We start from the raw sequence: 20,095 nt of genomic DNA, 5'->3' as shown, positions 1-20,095 counted from the left end.
ATGCACATAAGCAGGATTTTGAATTACTGCCTAGTCTATATTTTGCGATCTGTTAATGGCAGTCCCAACGGCAATGCACACAGTTAGGCTTTACCTACACTAGCACTTTTGTCGGTCAGGGGCGTGAAAAACACACCCCTGACTGACACAAGTTTCTCCTACAAAAGTGCTGGTGTGGACAGCACTATGTTGGCAGGAGATGTTCTCTTGCCGACATAGCTAACGCTGCTCATTGGGGTGGTTTAATTATGCTGGCAGGAGAGCTCTCCCCTGCTGGCAAAGAGTGGCTACATGGGAGATCTTATAGCAACACAGTTGTAACAGTACAGACAGTGCCACTGTCAGGATCCGTAGTGTACAGATAGCCTTAAGGGACAGAATACGGTAATTTCCAACTTTTTGTGATATCTAAACTATGAAGGAACACTGTCAACTTCACAAAGCATATTTTTGTGTCTACCTACTTTAGTTACAAATAATACCTAAGATCACTGCAACTGCCAGAGATTGGAAATCATTTTTTTTTCTATTTTTGTCTGTTTGCTTTGTGCATTTGTTACTATTTTGTGTATCATCCGTTTCACTGTTTTCTGCAGAGTTAGTCCTAGAGCTAGACAAAAAAATGGAATTTTCATCCCACAGGAAAATTTGACATTTTGAAACTATTTGGCACCTTGAATCAGAGCGGGAAGTCAAAATGTCAAAAAATGTTGTGGAACAAAAAATTCTGAAAAGTATCTAATCGGAAATGTTAAAACAAAAATGTTTCCTTTTGATCAAAAATGTTAATTTGATATGATGAAATCGTCATTTTTCATTCAAAATATCATGACATTGCAAATGGTGTTTCATTTTGAAATGTTGGCTTAAAGCAACATTTTTCATTCTGATTTTCCCAACTGGAAAAATTTGAAAATGGCATCAAAATGCATTGAAAATTCCAGGTTTGACTAGACCGCATTTTCTGAGAGAATTTTTTCAGCCAGCTCTGGTTAAGCCTTTCCCTGCTGTTTGTGTGGAACTTCTACACAGCAGCAAACAAAAGAAAAATATTTTTAAAACCAGGATAATGTGACTGTTATACTATAAAAATTGTGACAGAAATTCTGGGGTAACACCTGGAATCCAACTTGCCATTGTCTATTTAACGGTACAGAAAAGTAGGCTTTTTGCATGTATTAGAGATGTAGAATGGTAGGTAAAATGCATATACAATGGCAGGCCTCGTTTGCACATGCAAATTAGGTAATTCTGCAGCAATATAGCCACTGTTGGTCACTTATGTGACTAATTACCCACTGTGCATGTGTAACCCCCACACACTTAGGCTATGTCTACACTACAAGCTAGAGGTGTGGTTCCCCTGCACATGTACACATACTCGCACCAGCTACCATAAATCGCAGTGTAGACATGGTAGCATGGGTACTGGCAGGTTAACTGTGCCTCCACTGCTGCTACCTGTGCTACTGTAGTTACACTTCTACTTAAGCTTGCCTGATGAGAGTTAGCATGAGTATGTGTACACAAGCAGGGGAATCCCACCATGCGGGCTGGTGCGTTGATGCAACAGTGCCTCCTTTGGCCACGTAGAGTGTTGCACCAGAGTTCACTCAGTCTGGCTGGAATATGTGGTTTTCTCTTTATCCTTGGTGGGGTTAGCTGGTCCTGGTATCCAAGGGGTCTGGATTCTCCCTCAGCTCTTAAGTCTCTCAGGGGCTAGTAGGGGAACCCAGGACTGCCCACTCCATGAGGTTGCAGCTCAGCACCGTTAAGCCAAACAGGAAGAATTGGGCCTCTACAACTCTTCCTGCTGCACCCTGAGCTCCTTCCTACCTTCCCATAGGCTTTTCAGCCTGTTGGTCCAGTTGTCCTTTCTCAGGATGTGGACTCTGCAAGGCTCCTCACCAGCTTGCTGGCAGGAGTTTCCTTCTCCAGTCTGCTCACTCCTCTGGCAGCAGCCCTGCCCCAATGCCTCCCAGTTCTTTTATTCCACAGCTGCTGTGAAGCAGCCAATCAGCCTGGGCCAGCAGTACTTAACCCCTTGGCTGCAGGGCCAGCATGGGGTATATACTCCCTATGACACACCCCTAGCTCACAGTGTAGACAGAGCTGCAATTATTGCATTTGTGTGCACAAATAAGTGTACAGCTGCATACTATCTATTTGTACAGCTCCCATAGGGTTGGAAGGGACCTCAGGAGGTCATCTACTCCAACCCCCTGCTCACAGCAGGACCAATCCCCAGGCAGATTTTTGCCCCAGATCCCTAAATGGCCCCCTCAAGGATTGAACTCTCAACGCTGGGTTTAGCAGGCCAATGCTCAAACCACCGAGCTATCCCTCCCCCTCCAGTCACTGGAGTATCTGAGCACCTCATAGACCTTAATGAACTTGTTTTCATAGCACCTCTGTGGAGTAGGGAAGTGTATTATCCCTGTTTAACAGAGGGGGAACTCAGCCTTGAAGAGATTAAATGACTTGCCTAAGGTCACACAGGAAGACAGTGGCACAGATGGGATTTAAACCCAGATCTTCTGAGTCCAAAGACCTCAGCAGAAGATCACCCTTTCTGTTCAAATGTATCTGAGAATCTGGAGCAGAGAACACATGCTGACTGATGTTGCATATTTCTTCTCTCAGTGAGAATTTGAAAAATAAATGAGGTCACGCTCATTAAGCTCTTGCTAGTTTAATGGGCAATTTAATATTGAATGAATGCAGACTATGAAGTTATAAATACCATCGCAATTCAGTACATTTTGAAATAGAAAGAGGAGTAAATAGGTCGGAAAGATGAGGGGAAATTATAGTTCTCATTTTCTTCCTCTGATCTCTGCATTTGAATTGCATGTGAAAAGCAGGGTGAGCTGAGCTGCCAATGAAGAGTGCTCAGTGCAGCTCAGGAAAGGCGGGTTAGGGCAAAGGTGGTCTTAGGTCATCTTTGCATTCACTTAAGTCTGGGGCTGTCTGGTTGCAGGGCTAGTCGCCTGGTGGCTGCGGCAATTGACAGGGACTGCCAATGGCCCCAAGTGATTTTGATTGATTGATTGATTGGCAACTGGGGATGATCAGGAGTCCCTCGTCACACCTCCACCCTCTTTTCCCAACCACTGGGAAGGGAAGTGGTACTCAGTGCCACTCAGAGATTGCCCTGCAGGGGGCAATCTTCCAGCAGCCGACTATGCGGGCAAATCTGCCCCCATAAACTGGAGGCTCAGGGCCCCTGACGGATCAGCTTTAAGATCCCAGGTGAACTCTGATGTGTAGCTCAGCTTTCCTTTCATCTGTATTAGAGGGGCAGGCCTAAAACAGTTACCTGTGCCACTGCTGCCACACCTTTGCTGCTGATGCAGGGATTTAAGCTGAGGACGGGGAACTCCTGATCCTCAGACTTCTGGGACTCCAGACACCTCTGTCTCTGCCGGATCATTCCAGACTGATACAGTGATTCCTCAGGAATCCTGGGAAAATAACCCAAGATGATGTTACAGTACCTGCTGTAGACATGCCTGGCATTCAGAGAAAGGTGAGGCTGTTCACCTAGTTGGATGGATTCGTTTCTGAAACGAAGAACTGCAAGGCCCATCACAGTGATGAGTCACTATGCGTATTACAGAGGACGGATATTTCCATTGCAGAACAGGTATCTCAGAATGGACTGAGCATTCCTATGTGGCATCACTACAGGAGATAGACTGAGAGCATGGCATACGGCAAATACAGCAGACAGAAATAAATTGGGTGCCTGTTAAAGGTCTGTCTTTGACTCACAAGTGTGAGAGAACCTCAAAGTCAGCTGCCCACTAGTCTCTCTCTCAGTGCAATGCCTCTTTGTATGAAGAAAGCTCTATCCAGTAAGAGCTCATCTACACGGGATGTGCTACAGCAGCACAGCTGCACCGCTTTAGCACTTCAGTGTAGACATTACCTAGGCTGATGGGTGGGGTTCTCTCATTGGCTTAGGTAATCCACCTCCCCGAGAGGTGGTAGCTAGGTCAACAGAAGAATTCTTCCATCAACCTAGTGCGTTCTACACCAGGGATTAGGTCGGTTTATCTACGTCACTCCGGGACGTAGAGTTTTCACATCCTTGAGCAACGTAGCTGGATCGACTGAACGTTTTAGTATAGATCAAGCCTAACTCTCAGTCTTTTTCCCTCTCCGACTCCACATTCAATCACTCCCAGCCGGTCCCTGTATGCATCTCCAGAATCCTTTGCACCATTTCCCAAGATGGCTGATGGTAGCCACTGAGGGAATTGCTGCAATGGCTTCTGGGGCACTTCTGGTGCCTGTGGGGGAGCCAGTTGAAAGTAGCTAAGAAAACAACTTTAGCAGAAAACCTGAGACACAGTGAGATGAGCTCTGGCTCAGCAGACCTCAGGCATCTGCTGTTGCCTACAGGCAGAGAACAACTTCCTGAAAAAAGGTTCTCAATGATGATTTCTGAGTTCTCCCCTCTCCCACAGAACATGAAAGCACTGGTGAAAATGGAGATCCGTGACGTATCGGTCACATACCAATCACCTGGTGATGAATCTTTATGAAGAAGAATATAATAACTGGCCAATACCTAAGTTCTGGATAAACATTTTCCAGGTACCACTTGAAGGTCTGGCATTTCAAGCTCTTCCTCAGTTCCAGTCTGCTCTGGATGCTGTGGGGGAAAAACATGACGTAGTTATAATAATTGCAGTGAACACATAGATGTTACATACGGAGGCAAATCTGAGTCACGAAGATCAGATCCAAGTCACAAGGGAGGAAGAAAAGGTTTGTATATGTACCAAGCCAATAACATGCAGGACTGGGAGTCAAGAGACCTGGCTTCTATTCCTGACTCTGCCACTAATATGCCGTATAAATAAATATATGGAGATATACCTGTCTAATAGAACTGGAAGGGACCCTGAAAAGTCATTAAGTCCAGCCCCCTGCCTTCACTAGCAAGACCAAGTACTGATTTATTGCCCCAGGATTGAACTCACAACCCTAGGTTTAGCAAGCCAATGCTCAAACCACTGAGCTATCCCTCCCCCAAATCATTTCACTTCTCTATACCTTGGTTTCCCTGTCTGTAATATGGAACTAATGATACTTCTCCACCTTTGTACAGTGCTTTGAGATTGAAGGACGAACAGGCTGCTATAAGAAGAAAATATTTAATATATGCTATTTAATGTACTAAATTAATATAGGAATTTTGAAATGAAATGAATATATATTTTATGCTAACAAAATAATAATAAAAAAATGTCCTAATTCAGCAAAACACTTCAATATGTGCTTAAATCCCTTTGAAGTCAGAAGGATTTAAGCACATGCTTAAGCACCTATTGAAGTCTGGGAGGCAGGTGGGCTCAAGCCTGAATGCTCCTCCCCCAGCCTAAAGGGAGGAGCTACTGAACCCGGGATTCAAATGAAGACAGGGACAATTCCCCCCCCCGCTCTAGTACTTTGCTGAATCAAAGCCAAATTTACCAGCTGGGGGAGCATATTGTACAGAATGGCTGTTTCCTGGTTCCAGCCCACTACCTGGGCAGGCCATGCTCCCTTTTAACCATCAAGCTGAGCAAGGGTCAAGCTAGCACATGTGGGCTGTTAGTAACTATGAAGCAGTAGGAAGCATCCCACATAGTTTGCTTTCCCCTTCCCAGAACCCTCTGTCCTCTCTGCAGTCCAGTTTGCCTAGTGTGACAGATCGTTTCCTTCCCTCCGTGCTGGTAGCAGAGAAGAGGATATGGCTGACTGTAAACAAGTCAGGCTGCACGGTATTTTAATAATCTAGATTCCCTGAAAATTGAAAAGCAGGAGAGAATTTGCTCCAGCAATTCACCTTTGGACTGAGACCCTGCATGCTCATTCTCAGCTTGAAAGGAGAATCTCTGGGAAAGCAAGGAGCATGTGAAACTAGGGGATTAGAATGCAAGGCTGGCTGTTATCTGAACTCAAGAGTTTGCTGCTTGTGAATACAGACCTTTTTTTAATAAGGAGGATTTCTGAGTAGCCACGATTATAAGGGAAAGAATCACAAGTGTCCTGGTGGAGTATAAAGCAGTAATTCAGCTTCCATAAATCCACATCTGCCAAGACGGGGTCCAGAACATGCTGATTATTTTTCTTGCCTGCTGGTTTCACTTCTAAACTATAATGTTAAAGCCCATCTCTAGGACTAGAGGTACTTGAAGTCAAGAGCAGGAATCTGGCTCGGGGGGTGGGGGGAGGAATTCCCCAGCCAGAATTCAGTCCTCTCCTTGGCATCACCTAACAGCTTCTAAATAGGGCTGTCAAGCGATTAAAAAAAATGAATCGCGCACTGTTAAATAATAATAGAATACCATTTATTTAAATATTTTTGGATGTTTTCTACATTTTCAAATATATTGATTACAATTACAACACAGAATACAAAGTGTACAGTGCTCAATTTATATTAATTTTTGATTACAAATATTTGGACTGTAAAAAACAAAAGAAATAGTATTTTTCAATTCACCTAATACAAGTACTGTAGTGCAGTCTCTGTATCGTGAAAGTTGAACTTACAAATGTAGAATTATGTACAAAATACCTGCATTCAAAAACAAAACAATGTAAAACTTTAGAGCCTACAAGTCCAATCAGTCCTACTTCTTGTTCAGCCAATTGCTCAAATAAGTTTGTTTACATTTGCAGGAGATAATGCTGCCCTCTTCTTGTTTACAACGTCACCTGAAAGTGAGAACAGGCATTTGCATGGCACTGTCGTAACCGGTGTCACAAGATATTTATGTGCCAGATGCGCAAAAGATTCATATGTCCCTTCATGCTTCAACCACCATTCCAGAGGACATGCTCCCATGGTGATGACAGGTTTTGCTTGATAATGAACCAAAGCAGTGAGAACTGATGCATGTTCATTTTCATTATCTGAGTCAGATGCCAACTGCAGAAGGCTGATTTTCTTTTTGGTGGTTCGGGTTCTGTAGTTTCCACATCAGAGTGTTGCTCTTTTAAGACTTTTGAAAACACGCTCCACACCCCGTCCCAATCAGATTTTGGATGGCACTTCAGATTCTTAAACCTTGATTCCAGTGCTGTAGCTATCTTTAGAAATCTCACATTGGTACCTTCTTTACATTTTGTCAAATCTGCAGTGAAAATGTTCCTAAAACGAACATGTGCTGGGTCATCATCTGAGACCGCTATAACATGAAATATATGGCAGAATGCGGGTAAAGCAGAATAAGAGACATACAATTTTCCCCAAGGAGTTCAGTCACTACGTAATTAACACATTCTTTTTTAAACAAGCATCATCAATATGGAATCACGCCCTCTGGAATGGTGGCCGAAGCATGAAGAGGCATATGAATGTTTAGCATATCTGGCACGTAAATACCTTGCAATACTGGCTACAAAAGTGCCATGCGAATGCCTGTTCTCACTTTCAGGTGACATTGTAAATAAGAAGTGGGCAGCATTATCTCCTGTAAATATAAACAAATTTGTTTCTCTGAGTGATTGGCTGAATAAGAAGCAAGACTGAGGGGACTTGTAGGCTCTAAAATTTTACATTGTTTTGTTTTTGAGTGCAGTATTGTAACAAAAAAAAATCTACATTTGTAAATTGCACTTTCACGATAAAGAGATTGTATTACAGTACTTGTATGAGGTTAACTGAAAAATACTATATCTTTTGTTTATCATTTTACAGTGCAAATATTTGTAATAAAAATAATATAAAGTGAGTACTGTACATTTTGTATTCTGTGTTGTAATTGTAGTCAATATATTTTAAAATGTAGAAAAACATCCAAAAATATTTAATACATTTAGATTGGTATTCTACTGATTAACAGTGTGATTAAAACTGAAATTAATCACGATTAATTTTTTAATTGCGATTATTTTTTATTTTAGCTAATTGCGTGAGTTAACTGCAATTAATTAACAGCCCTTCTAAACAAACTGGTTATATGCTGGGGAGCTGGGACTGTATCACCTTACATGTAGCATCTACCTATTATTAGCACTTAATTATCTGTTACCACAGAAACTATATGGCAACATCTCCACAGCTGCATACAATGCCCCTGTATCATCATCTTGAACTTTTAATTGCATCAGGCTCACTTCCCAGACCTCTTTGCGCTTCAACTAGCCACCAGAATCACCACTTACTCTCCGTAAGGTCTCCCTTGTGCTGCAGGCCGGGCAGCGTAGTAGTATTGTTTGAACTCATCCATCCACACTTCGGCTGTGCGCTTGGTATTTCTAGAGGAGCAACAAAGGGCTGAGGTGAAAACCTATGAAGCATATAAAGGGACTTCCAACATTCTATCAAGGGAGCCGGAAAAAAAAAAAACCTGCGGCGTGGCCAGAGGTGGCAAAGCAGGGAAAAAAAACCTGCAGGGCGGCCGGAGCAAAGGATGCAGGGGGACTCCCTGCGCTGCAGACGTGCCCTGGCTTAAGGGGGAGGGAGAGAGAGCGGGGGAGAGAGAGAAGGGGGACGGCCAGGGCTTCAGCGGGGAGCTCGCCATGCGGCCCCAACTGCCGCGTCGTCTGCCGGGAGGGATCCGCGCCGCTCCGGTCGGCGGGCAGGGAAGGACGCGGACTGCCCTGCCGGGCTTGCTACAGACCTTGCACCGGCAGGGGCAGACAGAGCGCGCAGCCCGCTTCCAGCAGGGCGCTCCCCTCCTCCTTGCCACCGCTCCCTACAGGGCGGCCGGATCGGCGAAAAAAAAACAAAAAACAAAAAAAACGGCTGTGCCGCCCTAGGATTGGGTGGAATGCCGCCCCGTAGAATCTGCCGCCCCAAGCACGAGCTTGCTTAGCTGGTGCCTGGAGCCGGCCCTGTTCCCTGTTTCTGTAATTGCTATACACAATCTAGGCGACAGCTTAGAAGGGGAGTTCCTCATCTTGGCTGGTGTAATAAGATCACTGGATGCTTTGCATCTGTTGTGCCTGGAAGCACAGCTAGTTCTCTTCACAGTAACATCCCAGACAGGCCTGCTTGGGGCTTGGTCTCACAGCCGGTGGGAGTCTCTAAAAGGCTGTATACAATTCGGCTGTTTTGGTTCTCAGGGTTGCCAGGCATGTCTACAGCAGGTACTGTAACATCATCTTGGGTTATTTTCCCAGAATTCCCCCTATGGTCAAGGGCATTCTGATCTGAGAGTTTGGTTTGGCCTATAATAGAAATGGGGGACAATGGCAAACCTGCAATCTGGATTTGGAGCCAACACTTCCCAAAGTTCAAGGGTGTCTGTACATGAGCTATCAGGTTGGGCTCCTCTCTTCTTGCATTCATTAAAGCTTCTCTTCTTTATTACAAACATTAGAGCCAGAACCTGTTTAAGTTCACCCTGTTCATCCCCAACAGGGACCAGTGCAGGTTTGTTCCCTATAGCACCTTATCAAATACTTTACCTATTCCAGGTTTAAATGACTCCAGTGATGGGGTTTTTGCCACTTCCTGTCCTTTAGTTTAAGGTCCAGACTTCTTGTAATTATTGAAGGCAAGGCCATTCCATCCATGATCAGCCTCAAAACTTGTCTCCTTTCTCCTTTATATTTACTAAACCTCTGTGTACACCGTTCCTTCACTGCTCCCTTCTTGAAGCTAGGTGATGTATTCATTTCTGGGCACCTATTTGTGAAGGCCCTTTCCTCACCCACTTTGCTTCATGCCAGAAAATCATACCTAACATGCTATAACTGAGATTGGAAATGAAAACATAACTGATTTGTAAGTCTCACCCTCTTCCAATGCCATTAGTCCACGATAAGCCTAAGTCAGATGTATAGTGGACACGTAAGAGGTGACCATGCCGCAGGCAACTGGGTATTCACATTTGTTGTTAGTTATTCTTATAACACAAAAAAGGGACTCACAAACACACAGCTTATCTGGGAAACTAACTGTTGATAAACACAACTCTTCTCATCTGTGGACAATGCTTTCCTTATTAACATATCAATGGACAGTCCTCAGCTTCGAAACTTGAAAGGGGAAAAAGCCCTTTTGACTCCATTGGCTCTTCTGCACTTTCTCCTTGGCTAACTATTTCCAACACCTTCCCAGACGGTGAATGGTGCCTTCATAGGGTAATAACTTGGCCATCTTGACTGTGCAATGGACTGCTTAGTTTTGCCCACATCAGCGTGTGTTTGAAAGGTTTACAAGAACTGGGGTCTATTGGCCTCTAATCAGGCATCCCAAGTCCTGATCTGTCACCCAGCATCCTATATCTTAAGCAGCCAACCACAGTGGAGCCAGTCACTTCCAGCTGTCAGAATTCCAAGCATTCCTGAGGGTCTGCTCTGGAGGCAGCCTCAACTGGGGAGAGGGAAGGGGGTCACACTGTTTGCACCATATCTCAATCTGACACACTGCTCTGACTTGGTCTCCATTATCGCGATGTTCTTGTATGCATTTGGCCCAGATTTTCTGGTCTGGAGGAGCTATCCTCAGCCCCAGGCCAGGATCAGTGGGGACAAGATAGCATTACAACACTTCTATGTTCCCCTGATTTCAGAACTGCTAGGTGCCAGCCTGGTGGCATCTGGGAATCAGCTAGGGGAAGAGGCATTTCCCACCACACCCCTGGTGCTAGGGGACAGGAAAGGTGGCACAGGAACTACTACCACTATGGTGAAGGAATCCCCTGCTCTGGGGAAATCTTGAGGGGCCCAAATGCACTAGGTTTATGTCAACAGTCTCCCAGCCCAAAACAGAAATGTTGACACGTCTAATCTTTCCCCCTTCATCCATTACTAATGTGGGCTGAGCTCTCCCAGTAACACCCAATTCCTTTTCACATCATTCAGCAGTACATGAAGAAGGCCAGAGCGCAATACCTACTTTATATAGGTGTTGGCGTTTCCCTCTGGAAAGACATAGGGGTGTTTCTTCCGGAACACGTGTCCAACCCGGCTGCAGGGGATAATTTCCAGGCTCCCTCCACACATCCACACACGGAAGGAGATTTCTGCAAGAGAATCAGCTTCAACCTTTTATTTCCTGACTCCCAGAGCAGGGTGGATCCTGGTTTTCTCTCTCACTTCACCCTCTGCCACATCAAATGCAGGTAAATCCATTATTGGAGGGGCTTTCCTAGGCTCAGCGTTCTTAAAAGTGCATTTCAAAGCTACTTACTCTCTGTTTGAAGTTAGCCCACTTGAAACCAGCCTATAGCACAGCGGGAAGAGCTAGACTGTAAGACATGCAGCACAGCTTACATCACAGAAGCATCTTGCTGTTTGTTCCTCTTGTAATTACTTCAGCACTGCATAATTCAGAGCCACATCCCTCCACGGGGGCTCACCAAGAAAGGGTATGAAGTCAGTTTGTTAATTATTGTAACATGCCTTTAGAAGGCCCACATTTTTATGAATCAGGGCCTGATCCTGAACTGAGCTGATCATGAAAGGTCCTGAGCACCCTTCAGCTCCCACTGGACTCAACTGGAGCTGAGGGTGTTTGATGCATCCCAGGAAGTGCTCAGCATCTTGTATGATGGGGCCCTTGGTGCCTGTGCTGCATGCACACGTACAACAAGGTGACTCAAACACACATTTGCCCGCGCAACTCCATGCAGGATCAGCCTGGAAAACAGAGCTACTGGTGTCAGGAAATTTAGTCCAAATTGCCCACAGCCAGTTTCTGAATGTCTGGGTGGGCCTTTTTGGAAGCATTTATACGGCCAGTGGATCAGTGATTCAATACTGGAGTAACTGGGTGAAATTCTATGGCTGTGTTATGCAGGAGATGAGACTAGATGATCTTATGATCCCTTCTGACCTTAAAATCTATAAATCTGACACCTCATTGCCAGATCATCACCTTTAGACAGAATAGGGATTCGCACACCCCTTGGGAAACAGCAAGAAAATAAGAAGAAACCAGTTTCACAGTTTCTTGTATCCTGGGTGATGATGGTGATTTTTGAAATTGTAGTGCAATATTAAGCACTCATCAAGCTTTACAAACATTGACTCGCTCCTCCCCTGGAAGACAGGAAAGTACTGTTTTCCCTGTTTTACTGCTGAATGACAGAAATGGGGCATGAAAGACGCCCATTAGATCATCCAGTCCATTGCCCTGTCTATGCAGGATTGTTCCTTACACTCCATTTTGCAGTGTTAGCACAATGGTGCTGCTCAGTGGCTACTTCAATACAAATAACAACCAATAACAACGGGGCAGATTTTTAAGGCACAGGTGGTGATTACGTGCCTAACTCCCATTGAGTCAGTGGGAGTTCGGCCCCTATCTGCCATCTGTACCTTTGAAATGTCCCCCAACTGGCCTAGTTTAAGAAGTCCTAAGAGATGGCTCTTCCACCTCTTCACTTAGAGATTATTCCTCAGCTTAATCCATCTCACTGTCAGGAGGTCTGACCTGACATTCAGCTTTCTTAATTCCACCCCATTACTCTCAGTTACACCTCATGCATCACTCTAATGGTTCTTCGCTCTCCCTGTGAACACCCTGCAAGTATATGTGGAGGGTTATGTCCCCACCTTTGTCACAGGGTGATCAAGCTCTCAAAACAATCTTTGGCTCTTAACATTTTCCCTGATAATTTCTGCTGCTCTCCTCAGAATGCTCAGTTCGTTAATAGCAGTTCGTTGGCGAAGCACTGGAATGGGTTACCTAGAGAGGTGGTGGAATCTCCTTCCTTAGAGGTTTTTAAGGTCAGGCTTGACAAAGCCTTGGCTGGGATGATTTAGTTGGGGATTGGTCCTGCTTTGAGCTGGGGGTTGGACTAGATGACCTCCTGAGGTCCCTTCCAACCCTGATATTCTATGATTCTTTGATCTGATGGGGGAAACTGAGGCACAGAGGTTAGGTGACTTCTCCAAGGCCACATAGAAAGTCAGTGACAGAGCCAGCACCAGATCTCGAGATGTCCCTGGGTCTCAGACCATCAGACAAGGCTTTCCCTCTTTCTCTCCATTTGAGGGTTGAGCTCCCTAATAGGGAGGGACTCCTCCTGTATGCCCTCTCACTTGGCATTGGGATGGTTACTGTACAATTTTTGTTCTAATTCATGGAAATGTATCAATCACTCAACTTTTGTAAAAGGTATTTTTTAATATATAAAACTCAAATTTGGCAGGCAAAATTGAGTGAGTATCCCTTTAAGTACGGTGATAATATTATCAGGTAGGGCAAAACAGCCAGTCATGATCATAGCACTCATGTGACAGCAATGAGCCGCATATGAACTGCTTTGGGGGTTGTCCAGACACAGCTGTTCCCAGCCCTCACCACACACCGCAGCTTCTCTCTGGGAAAACACAGGAGAAACTAAACTAGCTGCAAAGCCGTCTTGACTTTGGGATGCTTGACATCTGGATCCAAATTTCATGGCTTGAGCCCATCTCTAACGACAAGGCCCCAGCAGGCGGTGCTGCCATAGGTTGGAAGAGGAAGCACAGCAGGCGGAACAGATGCGAGTGCCTCCTTTCAGAGGTCCCATCCCTGCTGCCACTCCCCACACCCTTTCCCTTTTGCTGTGGCATTTATTGAGGAGAAAGTGCCAGTGAGGAGCGGAGCCTCACAACTCGCCCAAGGCGGGTATTAATGGGCCAATAAAATGTGCCCTTGTGCCATGTCTTAGTGCTATATTGGGAGCCACCTTCATCGGAAGAGAAAGGAAATTAGATCAGTGAGGGGTTTGGAGGCTCTAAGCTGTTACATTCAGCTCTCTTCACACTCGAGTGCTGTTCTTCATCTACCTCTGTGTCGCGTGCTGAGTATCGCTGCAATCGAAAGGGGGCACTGATGAATGCAGTTAGCCCAAGCAGCTGCACCATTCATCCCTCTTCCCTCCCCTTTCTGTTCAGCCCGCCACGGACTATGGTTCTCTGAAGGGTTTAGCGAGAAGGGGGCTGTATATTTCAACTCCCTGCTTGCTTGTGTCTTCAGGCACAATGAAGAGGAAGGACAATGTCATTTCAAAGCACGAAAGCATAGTACTCATGCTGCAGGAGACGCTCTGTAAGCAAAGAATCAACTTCCAAACATCTAGGAGCCTTGCAGATACCGGGCCTAATCCCAGCAGGGGCAATTCAAAGCCTTCATTTCTTCCCAGCTTACTGGGTATGGAAATAATACTTGGCGTTATCTATATCTCCTTCCCTCCAAGGATCTGAGAGTGCTACTGTAATAAGTAATGCTCACAACCCGCCCAAGGGAGGTGGTTTTATGCTCATTTAACAGATGGGGAAACTGAGGCACTGCAAGGTTAAAGCATGTATCCAAGTCACACAGAGCCAGGAATAGAAGCCAGATGCCCTGGTACCTAGATCTGTCCCTAAACCTAAAAAACATTTCTGGAGTTTAAAGCCAATCCCTGGTATATTGTTATTTTTGCCTCTGTTACTACTAAAATCCATCCATGTTCTGTTAAACACGTTTCAGGAAGCTGGTGTGTAACAGAAAGTGTCAGACTCTAAAGTATCTCCAGCTCAGCCACGCAGGGCTCTGTCCTGACAGGGGAACACTCTTCTGTTTGTACCACGACTCCCTCCTATTTTTCCTGTCACCGTTTGCCACCCTCTTGACGCAGCTACAACTCTGCACACCTGAGTTACATGGCACATGGAACCAAGGCCTGACAAGGGGAACTGCAATGTCTGCAGAGTGGGAAAGACGGCAGACAAAAGGAGATAGCAAAGCAGAGGGTGGACTGGGTGGTGGAAGGGATTGCTAATGGGCTACCAAGCCGTTCTTTGCTAGGTCTCCAGCCTGAATCCATTCAGGGTTGGTACTCAATGGACGTTACCACTATCCAAAGGATGTTCAGTGGTCTACATGAAATAAGTCTCACTGTAATACTACCAGTTAAGTGTCCACATCCCATTTAGCATCTCTGCTGGCACTCTCGGCACAGAAAGTGAATGGCCAGGGGGACTAACCACCCCTGCCACAGTCCTAGCCATGGTCCCTGCAGGTCAGGTTTGAGGTATGCTGGAGTGGGATGAAGCAACTTCAATCTGCAGGCTGACGCTCGGCAGCTTGGCACCAGCTGCGGTACATTCACTGACAAAGAGCTCAAGATGAAGTTTCAAACCAGTTTGGGCATTGACAACATCCCCAAAGCCCTCCCTCTAATCTGAATGCAGATTCCAACTTGCTTTTGTTTTCGATAGAGTCTGGCAGTCCCCTCTGGCTGGCAATCGCACTGCCATAAAGCAGTGGAGCTCAGTTGTTAATGTTGGGGGGAAAAAAACAAAAACAAAAAAACCCCCGCTGCAGTGCTACATCGGATTCCCAGTGGCCTATCTAATTAGGAAGAAGAGTAAATCACCAAAGGGCTGAAATGTATTTCACTGCAAATATAATGAAAGGAACAATCAGTCATTCCAGTCCTGCAGAATGCACCACAAGATCCTGATTTCCCAGTCACTTACCCTGAAGCCAATGGAGTTGCTCTGGCGCAAGTGAGAGCAAAATCCGGCCCCATGAGTGCTTGGCACAGGGGAGATTCTGCTCTGTCACAGCTGGAAGGTGAGCAGCTCTGTGACTAGGACACTGAGGGGCATGTTCTGACCTCCCTCAGTGGGACTGTGCCAAGGTGAGAGCAGGAGCTAACATCACGTAGCTTGAGGCACAAGTACACTGCTTTGCTGTCACTATGTTAACTGCTTTGGTCCATTTTGTGTCATATTGCTTTCCTTTTTACACACAAGCTGTCGTCCTGCTTCTCAGCTACCTTGTGTCGGAGTGCTCCCAGCTCGCTGAACGAGCAGTCATTGCCTGTTACGAAGGGTCAGTTACATCACCGTTGCCGCAGGGAGAAGCCAACTTTCCCTCTCTGGGCCAGGGAGACTCACTGTGGTCCAGGTGGCGTTTCCACCCTGCCTGCCCTCAGGAACTCTGCTGGTGGAGGATACCAAAGAGATGATTATTGCTGCTATTACACCAGTGCCCAGAAGCTGCAACCAAGATCAAGGCCCCTGTGTGCTAGGACCTGTATATACACACAGTCAGAGACATTCTCTGCCTCAAAGAGCTTACAGGAGGCCCAGCGAGATGAAGTGGCTTGTAATCCAAGGTCACGCTGCGGGTTGTGGTAGAATTGGGAACCAAACCCAGGTCTCCTGCCAGTCCAGGGCCTTCCAAAAAGAGTGTCTCCTCCAGCCTCAATAATCATAATCCAGGCTTGGCCAATGTCACTCGTTTTTGCACTTCATAGGACCCCTATAACTCTTGACTAGCTTATTCTAGCAATGGGATGGGCAAGCCCCATGGCTAGCAAAACTTGGGTCTATTACAGTTTGAACCTTGGTTAAATGCTGCCTGGGACTCCATGACCATGGCTGCCCTCTGATACTGGGAAGGTAAGAACACTACATGATCAGGGCCAGCCTCAAAGGGAACTTCGTTAATAATGAAAACAGCCAGCGACATAACATAGGTTAGAATAATGTATAAGGGGTATAAACCCTCATGCGTCAGGGTGTAAGCCAACTGCTAACTGATGGGTTAGAAAGAAACTTCTCCTATGGGCAGGCTATTCTATAACTGTCCATTTTGGTCCCTTCCTGGAATGAGGATACCGGACTAGATGGACCACATGTCTGATCCAGCATGGCACGTCCTACATTTATGCTTAGTTTTCTTTGCAAAGCCATGTTTTAGACGATTAATCCAAGAGGGAGAAAAAGGCTCACTGCGGCTTTTTGTGATGAATTTCTTCAGACAGCAGTGCAAACAAGAGCAGATGCTGCAGGTCAGACCACTGGCAAGAAATTCTCTCTCACGCACAAACTTTACATGGTGAGAAAGAAATAAAATACTTTAGAGAAATAGTGTATGGAAGACAACAATAGCACTAGACAATGGATGGGATTATTGTAAAACACGAGCATCTGTTCCTACGGATCCCTGACAACGTTGCTACATCTGCTAAGACAGGATTTTTTTTCGTTGCTAGCCACAGTCCCCAGAGGTGCTGAAGTATTAAAACCAGCTTAAGATCTGTCTCCCTTTCATCAAGTGCCTCATTCTTCTTTCACGACTGCAAGCCTACCCGATCCGATCTGCAGCATCGTTACAGCTGCAAACAGAAACAAGCCCAGCCTGATCTATCTGTCTGACATGGTGAACAGGGACAGTATATCACCTATTTAACCTCTCCATCGAGGCTCAGAGCTAGGAGCTCCCAAACGGACAGGTGTGAACACAGAGGGCAGAGGTGGATTTAGATGACTAGAAGCACAGGGCCCCAAATCCACTTGCCATCGAACTATATAGGGGAGGTGTGCTCAACCTTTTCCATGTTGGGACCTCTCTTCCATCTAGCCAAGGTCTAGCTGGGAACCTCTCTCCGATTTAGCAGTATAGGCATGGTAGGGTTGTCACAGCCTTCTGATGATTATTTTTTCATAGATTCATAGATTCCAAGGCCAGAAGGGACCACTGTGATCATCTAGTCTGACCTCCTGTATGACACGGGCCATAGAACTTCCCTGAAATAATTCCTAGAGCAGAGCTTTTAGACAAACATCCCATCTTGATTCAAAAGCTGGCAGTGATGGAGAATCCACCATGATGTTCAGTAAATTGTTCCATTGATTAGTTTAAAAGAGTACCTCTTATTTCCAGTTTGAATTGGTCTAGCTTCAACTTCCAGCCATTGGCTGACATTTTACATTTCTCTGCTAGACTGAGGAGCCCATTATTAAACATTTGTGCCCCATGTAGACACTGATAGCCTGTAATAAAGCAACCCCTTACCTTTTCTTTCTTAAAGTAAATAGATTGAGATTCTTGACTCTATCACTATATAGCATGTTTTCTAATCCTTTAATCATTCTTGTGGCTCTTCTTTGAACCCTCTCCAATTTATTAACATCCTTTTTGAATCGTGGACACAGAACTGGACACAGTATTCCTGCAGCGGTCACACCAATGCCAAATACAGAGGTAAAATAACCTCTCTGCTCCTACTCAAGATTCCCATTTATGCATCCCAGGATCGCTGTTTTGGGCACGGCATCGCACTGGGAGCTCATGTTCAGCTGAATCTCCACCATGACCCCTTAATCTTTTTCAGAGGCATTGCTTCCCAGGATAGAGTCCCCCATCCTGCAAGTATGGCCTAAAATCTTTGTTCCTAGATATACAGATTTACATTTAGCTCTATTAGAAACACACATTGTTTGCTTGCACCCAGTTTCCCAAGTGATCCAGATCACTATGAATCAATGACCTGTCCTCTTTGATTTTACCACTATCTCAAAGTTTGCCAATGACACAAAAATTATCAGTCATGATTTAATGTCTTTTTCCAGATCATTAATAAAAATGTTAAATAGTGCTAGGCCAAGAACTGATCCTTGTGGGACCTCACTAGAATAATGATTCCCCATTTACAATTATATTTTGAGACCTATCAGTTAGCCAGTTTTTAATCCATTTAATGTGTGCCATGTTAATTTTTTACTGTTCTAGATTTTTAAATCAAAATGTTGTGCAGTATCAAGTCAGTTACATCAACACTATTACCACTTTTATCAACAAAACTTGTAATCTCATTAAAAAAAAGATACCGATTTAGTTTGACAGGATCCATTTTCCATAAACCCACATTGATTTGAATTAATTATATTACCCTCCTTTAATTCTTTTAATTCTATTAATTAAGTCCTGTATCAGTTGCTTTATTATCTTGCCTGGGATGACTAACAGGCTTATAATTACCCAGGTCATCCCATTTACTCTTTTTAAAAATTGGCACAATGTTAGCTTTCTTTCAGTCTTCTAAAACTTTCACATTGCTCCAAGAGTTCTTGAAAATCAACATTAACAATCCAGCAAGCTTCTCAGCTAGCTCTTTTAAAACTCTTGAATAGAAATTAACTGGACTGATGATTTGCAAATGTCTAATTTTAGTAGCTGCTGTTAACATTCTCCAGAGACACTAATGGAATGGAAAGTGTGTGATCATCACTATATGATGAAACTATATCATCTGTTTTGCCTCAAATACAGAGCAGAAATAGTTATTGAATGATTCTGCCTTTTCTACATTATTATTGATAATTCTATCATTTCCATCTATTAGCAGACCAATACCATTGCCAGGATTCTTTTTGTTCTTAATATATTTAAAAATATCTCCTTATTGTCCTTAACTCCACTGGCCATATATGCCTCCTTGTACCCCTTGGCTTCCCTTATCAATTTTCTACAATGCTGAACTTCTGATTTGTATTCATTACTATCAACTTCCCCTTTCTTCAATTTGTTATATATTATTATTTTATTTTTGTACAGATGCCTTCACTTCCCCTCTAAACCAGTTTGGTCTTTTAACCAGTAAAACCTTCTTCCTTGATTGTGGCTTTTGGGGCCTCTGGGGGGGGGGGGATCATGTTCTTAAATGATTCCAAATTATCATTCACATTTTTCTGATAAATTCTTCATCCCAGCTGATTTGGCTCATAATTGTTTTCAGCTTTGTGAAACTGGCCTCATTAAAGCACTCTATATATATTACTGATCTGCACTTTATGCTGCTTGCACATTATAAATGTTATCAAGTCATGATCACTTGTACCTAAGCTGTTTGCAACACCCCTCACCCCCCCTTCGAGAATGCCTGAGCTACTATTTCAGGCACGCTGCAAATTCAGGCAGGTATTGATGCGTTCATTCACATTTTCAAGATTATGTCACATGCATCCGACGAAGTGGGCATGCACCCACGAAAGCTTATGCTCCGATACATCTTTTAGTCTTAAAGGTGCCACAGGACCCTCTGTTGCTTTTTACAGATCCAGACTAACACGACTACCTCTCTGTTACTTAAGATTATGTCTGAACGTAAGAGCTAGAAACGTAGTTGGATGTTTTATAGAAAAAAGTAAGAATGGGAGATTACTAGCAGTTCCCCAGTAACATGTTCACAATCACCAGATTGAGAATCTTTGGTTTAGCGTATTTAGCAACATTGTATCTATCACCATGGAGGAGATGGACTACTATAGACCAATAATGGCAGCCCTTTCAGTGTTGGAACACTTTGAGACATTGAAAGGCTCCCATACTTGCCCAGGATACAGATGAAAATAACTAGGGAAACCATTCAGA

At 44.6% G+C, this 20,095-nt stretch overlaps 1 protein-coding gene across 1 annotated transcript in view; it reads right to left on the bottom strand.

The window, feature by feature from the left end:
• GALNT14 (polypeptide N-acetylgalactosaminyltransferase 14) overlaps positions 1–20,095 on the bottom strand; it is a 193,982-nt gene that overhangs the window by 9,781 nt on the left and 164,106 nt on the right. Inside the window, exons 10-13 of the mRNA XM_054023906.1 lie at positions 10,850–10,976; positions 8,167–8,259; positions 4,577–4,660; positions 3,320–3,464 (exon numbers count right to left, since the gene is read on the bottom strand). Of these exons, the coding sequence (XP_053879881.1) occupies positions 3,320–3,464; positions 4,577–4,660; positions 8,167–8,259; positions 10,850–10,976 (449 nt within the window). The remainder of the gene's footprint in view (positions 1–3,319; positions 3,465–4,576; positions 4,661–8,166; positions 8,260–10,849; positions 10,977–20,095) is intronic.

The sequence above is a fragment of the Malaclemys terrapin genome, chromosome 3 (genome assembly GCF_027887155.1).
Source record: "Malaclemys terrapin pileata isolate rMalTer1 chromosome 3, rMalTer1.hap1, whole genome shotgun sequence".
Taxonomy (NCBI): domain Eukaryota; kingdom Metazoa; phylum Chordata; order Testudines; family Emydidae; genus Malaclemys; species Malaclemys terrapin.
Note: the sequence above shows the minus strand (reverse complement) of the source record. Positions and strands in the feature narration are given on the sequence as shown.